Source organism: Octopus bimaculoides, chromosome 11 (assembly GCF_001194135.2).
Source record: "Octopus bimaculoides isolate UCB-OBI-ISO-001 chromosome 11, ASM119413v2, whole genome shotgun sequence".
Classification (NCBI taxonomy): Eukaryota; Metazoa; Mollusca; class Cephalopoda; order Octopoda; family Octopodidae; genus Octopus; species Octopus bimaculoides.
Window position 1 is genome coordinate 47535788 of NC_068991.1, and position 10454 is coordinate 47546241.

At 36.3% G+C, this 10454-nt stretch overlaps 1 protein-coding gene across 1 annotated transcript in view; it reads left to right on the plus strand.

The window, feature by feature from the left end:
- Positions 1-10445, plus strand: part of LOC106870844 (transcription initiation factor IIA subunit 1) — a 39842-nt gene extending 29397 nt beyond the window's left edge. Inside the window, exons 4-9 of the mRNA XM_014917076.2 lie at positions 2175-2248; positions 3104-3191; positions 4448-4632; positions 5380-5517; positions 7578-7667; positions 10189-10445. Of these exons, the coding sequence (XP_014772562.1) occupies positions 2175-2248; positions 3104-3191; positions 4448-4632; positions 5380-5517; positions 7578-7667; positions 10189-10296 (683 nt within the window). The 3' untranslated portion in view covers positions 10297-10445. The remainder of the gene's footprint in view (positions 1-2174; positions 2249-3103; positions 3192-4447; positions 4633-5379; positions 5518-7577; positions 7668-10188) is intronic.
- The last annotated feature ends 9 nt before the right edge of the window (positions 10446-10454 follow it).

Here is a 10454-nt window from a genome sequence, read left to right on the forward strand (position 1 = left end):
ATATATATATATATACGACGGGCTTCTTTCAGTTTCCGTCTACCAAATCCACTCACAAGGCTTTGGTCGGCCCGAGGCTATAGTAAAAGACACTTGCCCAAGGTGCCATGCAGTGGGACTGAACCCGGAACCATGTGGTTGGTAAGCAAGCTACTTACCACACAGCCACTCCTACCAATCCACCTGAGACTGCTGCTTGGTTTATAATACAAATTTCCTGTTTTAAAGTGTTTTGAATTAAAACCTTCCATCAAAATTTTGAGTTAAATCATGTTCCAAACAACTGCTTAACAATGTCATTTTATTTTATTGAATTTTTCATTATTTTCAAAATTCATTGAAACAAAGGTAGTGTATATTAGTAGAAATTTGGTAATGAGAAGGTTAATACATTACACATTACTTCAGCCATGTTTGTTATCTATCTGTCTATATCTATCTGTACATGTATTAGTTGTGTAGCCCAAGGTTAGTTAACCTTGATTGAGCAGACTTATGATCAAAAGTGTTTTGATCCCTGACCACTTTCTCAAATATTTTGTATCTTGAATTACATTACTCAATCTGTCCTATTTTTAAGTTGGTAGTATGACATGTGGGAGATTTGATTGCTGTTTCTAGCAGGTCATCCTTGTCTTAAGACACAATAACAGGGCTCTCCTCTCTCTCTCTCTTATATATAATCATGTAATTGAAACATTCTGGATTGCATGTACTATGATTGCACTATTCAACAACAATGCATGTGCAGCCAGTGATCATAGATAACCAACCTACAGAGTCACCCATAAATAATACACTTCATGCTATTCTAGTTGTTCAATTATTACACAAGGTTTTGTAGCCTCGTGTTGCAGCAGCTCTGATTTTCCAGTTGCTGACAAATTTGATTAACATGCCAACATCAAATTTTGTATGAAACTCAAAACCCTGAAAATAATTGGTCAGGCTTTTGAGTTGCACATGTATTTTTAAGCTGATCAGGTGTCAGTTCAGGGTTACCAGTTTCTAACAAAACCTCCCAAAATATGGAAAAAATTTGTGAATTCATTTATGAGGACAATGACTGAACAATCCATCAGTTCACTAAGTCATGAAGTCTATTTGGGGATTCTTGTGAATTTTGTCTTTGGCTCTTGACATTCAGTTATAATGAGTGACATTTTGAAGTATGCCTTGAGCACAAAATGAAATTAAAGCTGAAGGAGTGAAGTTTGTGGGAGCAAATGAAATTCCTATAGAATCACAGGGGCTATTAAATGAGCTTCAGGAAGAAGATTTCTGCTGTACCTTTAAGTTCCAGAAACTGCTCTAAGGGAATGGTGCCAGAATATAAATAATGACATTGTTTATTGAAGTACTGATATACCTTTAATATATACCATTATGTATGTGTGTAACCTTACTAGTGCCAATGACATGAGATAAGCACCCAGTGCACACTGTAGAGCGGTTGGTGTTAGGAAGGGCATACAGCCATACAAACCCTGCCAAAGCAACAACGGAACATAATGCAGGTCCTTGGACTCATCGAATCCTGTCGAACCATCCAGCATGAGACATGGCTGTTAGAGGCTTCTGCTGCTGCTGATATATAAGATGCAAGCATGGTGAATGAGAAATTTACTCCCCAACTTCATGGTTTTGGGTTTAGTTGCCCCATTGCATGAACCTTGTACAAGTGTCTTCTGCTATAGTCCAAGGCTGAGGAAAGCCTTTTGAGTAGAATTGGTAGATGGAAACTGAAAGAAGTCCATCGTGTGTGTGCTGGTGTCTCCCTGTCTTGACATAGTGCTATAGTTGTAAATGAGCATCCTTGTCATAAAAGTGTTGTTCATTTCCAGTATTCTGCAAAAATGTCTGGTTACAGGAAATATTAACTTGTTTGAAAATGGGTGTGAATTGGTGACAAGAAGAGTATCTGGCCTTAAAAAAATCTGCCTCAATAAGCTCATCCAACCCATGGAGAAGTGGACATTGAAAAAGTGAAAATATGTATATATGTGTGTGTGTGTGTGTGTGATGGTATATGAATGGTCGTGATTTAAAGTACCTATTGTCATTTTTTACCCTCTCAAATCATTAATTCACTTTGGTTATGCAATTATGCAACAAATATTTATTGTGTAATCAAACCTACCCCAAAATGATTTTAAATATTTTTGTCATTGCAGTAATGTCAAATCAGTTAACTCAAGCAATATCAGTCCCAATTCAAATAACTCGTCCTGCCGGTACTACAGAATTGGTAGGTCTTTTTCTTTTTTTTCTTCTTTGCTTTATATTCCGTGTTTGCTTTATAGTTATAGTATACACTCGTCACTGTGTAACCCACCTTATGATGTATACTACTCAAAACGTATCCCAACTCATAACATGTGCTCCTCAGTGAGTAATGTTGTGATTCCAGTGAGGGTTACACCAAAATGTGTTTCTCTGTCTCCTCCAGGCTCACAGAATTTGAACTTGGTACAGCTAGATAACAAACAACTTGTCAATATTACAGTGATATTAAGGCAGCAAGTTGGCAGAAGTGTTAGCAAGCTGTGTAGAATGTTTAGCAGCATTTCATCTGTCCTTATGTTCTGAGTTCAAATCCATCGAGGTCACCTTTACCTTTCATCCTTTTGAGGTCGATAAAATAAGCACCAGTTGAGCACTGGGGGTCAATGTAAATGACTTACCCTTTCCTCTGAACTTGCTGGTCTTGTGCCAAAATTTGAAACCATTGTTGTTATTATTAGGAGGACATGGCACAAGGTGGTGAAGCATGATCTTCAGATGTTGGGTCTTATGGAGGTGATGACAAATGATTGAAACCTTTGGAGGTTTGCCAGGCCAAGTGAAACCATAGTTGTGGACAGTGCCAGTGACCTGTAAAAGGCATCCACTACACTCATTACAGTGGTTGGCATCAGGAAGGGCATCCAGCTGTAGAAATCAACCCAAAACCAGACTGGAGCCTGGTACAGGTCTCTAGCTTACCAGCTCCAATCAAACCATCTAACCCATGCTAGCATAGAAACAGACACTAAATGAGGATGATTGTTATTATTATTATTGTTATTATTGTTATTATTATTATTATTATTATATATTGTAGAGTACCCCTGCTCAGACAGCTGCTATGGCTCTCACAACTGGATTGTTCCAGCAACAATTAGCTGCAGGTATTTCTCTGCAACCATCTGGTAAGAACTTTGATATTTTTGTCAGCATACATACACACACACAGACACAAAAACACACATTCACTCCTAAACACTGTTGCATGGATGCATACTCATTTGTATGCACACACATATGCATGTCTGCATACACTCAACACACTCACAAATATTAATGTGCATATGAACAAAAGCTGGAACATGCATTTCTCATCAATAATTTATAGGATTTGTGCTTAGATATGTATATAGAAGTATTTGTATAATTGTCAAATGCCGTATATATGGCTTGACCTATATTAGCATGGAAAAGTTGACGTTAAAAGAAATGATTGATTGATTGATTATGTATTTATTTCAGTCATTTAGGTGATACAGTTCTGGTGAGGAAGAGGACCCCATAACCATTTAGCATTTAAAAATTAGTTTTATAGATACATCTTTCAAAGTTTCTATTTTGTTTTTTACACATTAACTTGTCTATGTTGTACTATGTAAAACGTTAGAGATAGAAATCTAGTTGTTTCTTGTAATAAATAAATCTAAAGCAAAATTTTTCATAGAGCCTTAAAATACTATTGTGGATGCCTACTTTACTATGTGCATGGACCGACCCCAGTTGAGAACCACTGATGGAAAAGTGTTCAGGATTTTGGATCTGGGTGTGTGTGACATAAAAAGGGGATGAGAATACAGTTATGTCTGAGAAGAAGGATTAGTTATATAATTGTTTGAGGAGAGCAGGGGCTGCAGTAGTAGTGGGAGAAGATGCACAGAGGGGACACATCATTGTGAGTTTGGGGTTGAAGTCTTTTTCAAGTGTGGATCTTTGTCAATTAGTCGAATGACTTCATGGTTGGGAAGCTTGCTTGCCAACCATGTGGTCTGTTGTTCCATCCCACTGCATGACACTATAGGTAACTGTCTTGTGATATATATATATGTGTGTGTGTGTATGTGTGTACTCTTGTCTTTTCATCACATTATGGTTGTAAATGAGCATCACTGTCATATAAGTGATATTGTTAATTTTCAGTTTAATGTGAAAAACATCAAGGGAAAATATTGCCTTACTTGGCATCAGGTGAAAGCTGCCAACAAGAAGGGCATCTGCACATAGAAAAACTGCCTCAATGAGTTCAGTCTCACCCATACAAGCATAGGAAGGTTGATATTAAATTGATAAAATGCATCAGAATGTCTTGATAAAAAAGTTTTTTTTTTTAATTCTTTTTGTTGCTAATTTCTTTCTAATTTTCTCTTTTTTTTCTCTGTGGCAGCTAATAATCATTTTATCACAGTAACTAACATTCCACAACAAGCTGTTCAGTCATCACCACAAGTTGCCACGGCAACCATCACAGTTCCCAATGCAAACACACTCGTTCATAATCAAGTACACACCACTGCTACTGTTTCTGCTCCATCCACCCAAGTCCTGCACCCCACAGTAAATGCTTCAACGGTGAGTACCACAAGTTTTCTCTTTTAGGTTGATGTTGATCTTTGATGGCTGAATTCTTCCAAATATCTTCCATTTGTTTGTTCTATTTCATATACATCATTCCATGGGATAAAGTTTTGTGTGTGTGTGGTTATTTATTTGTGTATATGTGATATAAGAGGGACAATAAACAAAAAATCCTTGAAGATACATATGCAATGATGTCTGGTGTCCTGCAGGAATCTGTTCTCAGTCCTCTTGTTTGTTGCATACATTAATGAAATAGATGCTAACTTGTACATGTTACTGTGTTTAGATATGGAGGTGACATTAAACTGTACCTTGAGATAAAAAGGAAGGATCCTATACATTATAGATCTATCTTGCAATCTGACCTGAACATAATGCAGCACGAGATTCCTGACTGGTAACTCAAGTTGGCAGCAGACAAGTGTACCTCCATACATTTTGGGAGGAATAGTCTGCAATTTACCTACTTACCAATCTTGAAAAATCTGCTGGTGAATGCAACCTAGGTATTATTGTCAACATTGATCTGTCAAAAAGGCTTAATGTGTCTTGCATCACTCAGTAGGACTCTTGTTAGCCACTCAACAGCTATCTATTTAAAGCTATATATTTTTAAAAGAATGTCATTGAAGTTAGTGTCAGTTTTGATGGAATTAAATAAAATGGAATTAAAATAAATGATAAAAGATAAATGTATATTTGTATCTGAAAAATATATTGTTAAATTTCTTTTGACAGCCAACTAGCATAATTCAGTTTGATGGGGCAGCTGACACAAGTTCTGAAGATGAAGATGATTACGAAAACGATGAGAATGAAGATGAGGAGGATGAGGCTGCAAATGAAGAAGAAGTCGAAACTGGAGGTGTTGAAGAGGTAATTGATACATAGTTACCTTAAAAGTTCTTGGTTAATGTTAGCAGCATGGACTTATGAATGCTCCGGTAGGAAGGGTGAGGAAGAATGCTGTCAATTAATGAGTCATTATGATAATGACTCATTATTATCATTATTATTTTACAGGCAAGGTTGTGTGATTTAAGAAGTTTGCTTCCCAATTACATGACTTCAAGTTCAGACTCAATGGGCAGCACATTGGGCAAATAAAAGACTTATAAGTAGATTTGGTAAACAGAAACTGAAAGAATCCCGTTGTGTGTGTGTGTGTGTGTCATTGTCTTAACATTGTATGATAGTCCAAAACGAATGTCATACAAGCAGTGTCATTCGTTTTCAATGTTCTGCAAAAACATGTCTGGCCATGGGGAAATATTATCTTGCTTGGAAACAGGTGAGGGTTGGCAACAGGAAGGGTACCTGGTTGAAGAACATCTGCCTTAATAAAATCTGTCTGAACCATGCAAGCATGGAATAGTGATAAGTGGTGACAATGAAAAAAATGAAGAACAGTATTTGCATTTTATTATATGAATATTGGGACTGCATTAATTCTGTTACCTGACAACTTTACATATTTAAGACAGCTCAGAAAGGTTAAGCTCAATGTCTTCTACCACAAGCAAAGTGTTTTCTTTTTTTGAGTCTCCTGAATTCATCAAATTGTTTGACACCTGACGTGTGATGCACCTGTTCAGGCTAAGTGATCGTAAAACAATGGGAGATGTAGTGTTTTGCTCAAGAAATACAATGCACCAACTGGTCTAGAAATTGAAACCACAATCTCGAGATTGTGAGTGCAACACCCTAACCACTAGGCCATATATATTAAATAAATGACAAGGAAATAAGAAATTACTTCTTGAACTTCATTTGAAGCACTGATGAAACTACAGGGCAATACACAATAACTCAACTGTGAGTGCATTGCATCTTATAGCAGAAACAGCTGTAAGCTAATGAAGGTACATGACATAATTTCTTATTCCTTTGTTATTTATGTAATTTCTTATTACTGCTCTACTCAACTGATGCTTTGTTCTGAAGCATATGTATATTGAATCCAAACACCAGGTCATTAGTATTGCTGTGCCTAAGCGAAATAATGAAATGTGGGACGTGGTGGTAATGGGGGGGGGGGGCATGGCTATGTGGTTAAGATGTTTGTTTCCCAACCAGGTAGTTTTGGATTCAGTTTTGCTGCATGGCACCTTGGGCAGGTATCTTCTATAGCCCCCCTCTAAGTCAACGAAAGCCTTGTGAGTGGATTTAGTAAATGGAAATCAGAAGAAGCCTGTCATGTATTCATATATATATATATGTATGTATGTGTGCATGCATGGGTGGATATTTGTGTCTCTTTGTCGTGACATCATGCAAGGGTTGCAAACAAGCATCACTGTCATACAAGTGGTATCATTCATTTCTAATTTTTAATAAAAATGGGTCCAACCACAGGGAAATATCTTTATCTTGGAAACAAATGAGGGTTTGTCTTAGGGAAGGTATCTGATCATATAAATCTGCTTTAACAAATTTTATTTAACCTATACAAGCATAGAAAGGTCATCATCATCATCGTTTAACGTCTGCTTTCCATGCTAGCATGGGTTGGACGATTTGACTGAGGACTGGTGAACCAGATGGCTACACCAGGCTCCAATCTGATGTGGCAGAGTTTCTACAGCTGGATGCCCTTCCTAACGCCAACCACTCCGAGAGTGTGGTAAAAGATGATGTAGCCATATGCATGGTTAAGAAGTTTGCTTTGTAGTGACATAATTTTGGGTTTGATCTTAATGCATCGCTGACACCCCAGGTTGACTAATGCCTTCTTGAAATTTTCTTGACAGAATCTATTATATGGAAGTCCACTACATGTGTATGTTTGACTTTTTTTTTTTTTGCATTGGCATTGCTTAGACAATGGTGATATCATCTTGTTTCCTGGTGAAATGTGTATCAGAGAGAGAGGGGCGGAGAGGAGGAGTTCAATAATGATGATGATGATTTGAGTTTTTTTTTTAATCCCAATTTAGGAACCTTTGAATTCCGAAGATGATGTTAGTGATGGAGATGTTACTGATTTGTTTGACACAGATAATGTCGTAGTATGCCAGTATGAAAAGGTAAGACCAACTCCGATTTGATTCTCTATATTCTTCATTGTATTCTGTCTTGTTTTTATTTAAATATTAATATCACCTGTATTTATCAAACTATTGGATGTTATACACCGCTGGTCACAATGCACTCGTCCTTTTTTGATTGTGCCCTTCTTTTCCATCCTGTTCCAAATTAAGTGAATTGTCTTCCCTCTGTGCTGGTGCCATATAAAGGGCACTCATGCCAGCACCATGTAGAATCACTGATGCTGGTGCCACATTAAAAGCAGCCAGCACACACTGTATGATGGTGCTAGGAAGGACATCCAGCCATAGAAACCATGCCAGATTAGACTGGAACTTGGTGCAGCTCTCCTGCTTGTCAGCATAGAAAGCAGACATTAAAAGAGGCTGATGATGATGATGATGATTGTTGTGGAGACCTGATGCGCAGTCTTTTCTGATCTCTTAGATACCACTTGGCAACTGTAAGGGTTCACCTTTTGTTTGTGAGCCTTGCAACATGTCCAACCCAGTGGAACTTGTGTTTTCAGTACTCTGCGATCACATTGTTCACTCAAATTACTTCATTTTAGGTTTGCTCTCACAATGATATTCCTAAACTGGATCTTTCCATGCCCTTTTGCATTATAGCCAGTCAATATTCTTTCCTCTTTGTAGAAGCCCATGTCTCACTTGTGTATAATGTAATTGAGATGATTCTAAACATAGGACATCCGTTCATTGTTTCAGAGTAGAGTTTTTATCTTTATTCAGTTATATTTCTGAGATTTTACTGGTGGCCTATCTTCAATATTGTCACTGTACACAAGTTTGGCCACCTAATTGACACTTCATAATTGCTATTATTTAACACATTTTCTTTAATTACTGTCAGATTTTTACAATTTGAGAACGTGTACATATTTACGTGTAATAAGTAGAACTTTAAAATCACACCTTAGTTTTCTTATATAGAAAGAAATTGTAACCTCGAGTGATTATTCCATAAATGAATGTATTCACATTTGTTTTTACCTTCACTTTTTCTACTGTCAACATCAAACTTGCTCCTCAGAACATTACATATTTAATTAAAATTTCAAGATTGTTTCCCCCCCCCCCCACCTTTTTTTTTCTTCTTTTTACAAAAATATAAACAATGTTTTTTTTTATTAGTGAATATAATACTAATACAAATGTCTTAGTTTACCACATCATGTATGTTAGTATTATTTTACCTGTGCTTTGCATCCTACTCTCCAGAGCTAAAATATTTATCTATGGTGGTGATGCAGATTTTCGAATTCAGGCGTAAATATGTAACAACTTCTTTAAGGCTAGATGCTATTCCTTTGATTGTGCAGTGAGATTTACAGAAAGATATGTATATTAATGTACATTATTTAATTCTTTTGTTACCATATATCTGTTGAATTACGCTCTTTTTTTTTTCCAGTTCATTTTGAAAGTAATGAAGTATATAGTAAAATAACTTTGTCCTCATCAAGCTGATGTTTGGAACATAAACTGACATGAAATTTTAATGGCAAATTTTAATTTAGATCATTTTACAACAGAAAGTTTGTATTATAGAACCAAAGGCATTCTCAGGCAATTTAGTTTAGTAGCAAGAGGGTTCAGCTTAGACCTTGATTGGGCTGTATTTATGAGTATTAAAATGGTGCTGTGTCTTAATAAGGTACAGTGTACATAACAAATTTTCCAGTCATAAGATATATCTGAAAGAAGGGGAAAAATAAAAACAATGTATAAAATATTGCTTCTTTGACTGAATTGGGGTGCAGTATTGAGGGAGGTGACTTAGTGCCAAGTGCTTTGAAGCTAAAGTGTGATAGAGGGATAGGAACAGGTGTTTTGTTGTAGATGAGATACATGGCTACCCCAGCAGAAAAGGGAGAAAGGGTAGTGGAGATGAGGTGTCGGCATACCTTCAAGGTACAAGAAGGTGGATAAAGAGAGAATAGAGACAGAGAATTGATGATGACTGGGTGGAAAGGTTTGTGAGAGTGAGATAGGTTTGTGGCAGATGAGAATAAAAGCAAATGTAGTGAATGGTGAATATGGATGGAGGCTTGGAAAATGGTGAATGTACTAGGAGGAGGAGGTGATAGGTGGTAATACATTAAAAAACAATGGGGTTGAGAGCAACAGTATAATAAAACTAAATAAATGACAAACAGGGAGATGATGTGAAGTGCAGGTGATACAAAAGATGCAGTGACATAGATGGAGGTTAGAGGCATGTAGGGATGGATATAATGAATGTCTTTGTTTCAATTGATTTTGAAAATAAAGAATTTATTATAATAACTCTATTATCAAGCTGGTGTTTGGAATGTAAATTAACATTAAATTTTGATGGTAGGTTTTAATTTAAATTATTATATTAAAAAAATGGAATTTTCATCATAGAACTGGGACAATCACAGCAGGTTGATGATATTAAAAAGGTTAAACAAACAAACAAACAAAAAAACCAAGTATTGTTAATTGAAAAACACAAACAATACTCTTCTTTCAGATTCATCGAAACAAGAATAAATGGAAGTTCCAGTTAAAAGACGGAATTATGAATCTCAATGGAAAAGACTCTGTATTTCAAAAAGGTGTTGGAGATGCTGAATGGTAGTTGTCTGTCGAAGTTGCAAGAAGAGATGTTCATGAAATAGAATTTACTTCCACGGAAAACTGTGCTTGACATTGTTTGTAATCAACTGCTAAGTCAATCATCCTCTAATTTGTGTGTGTGTGTGTGTATATATAAATATGTATATATATACATATATA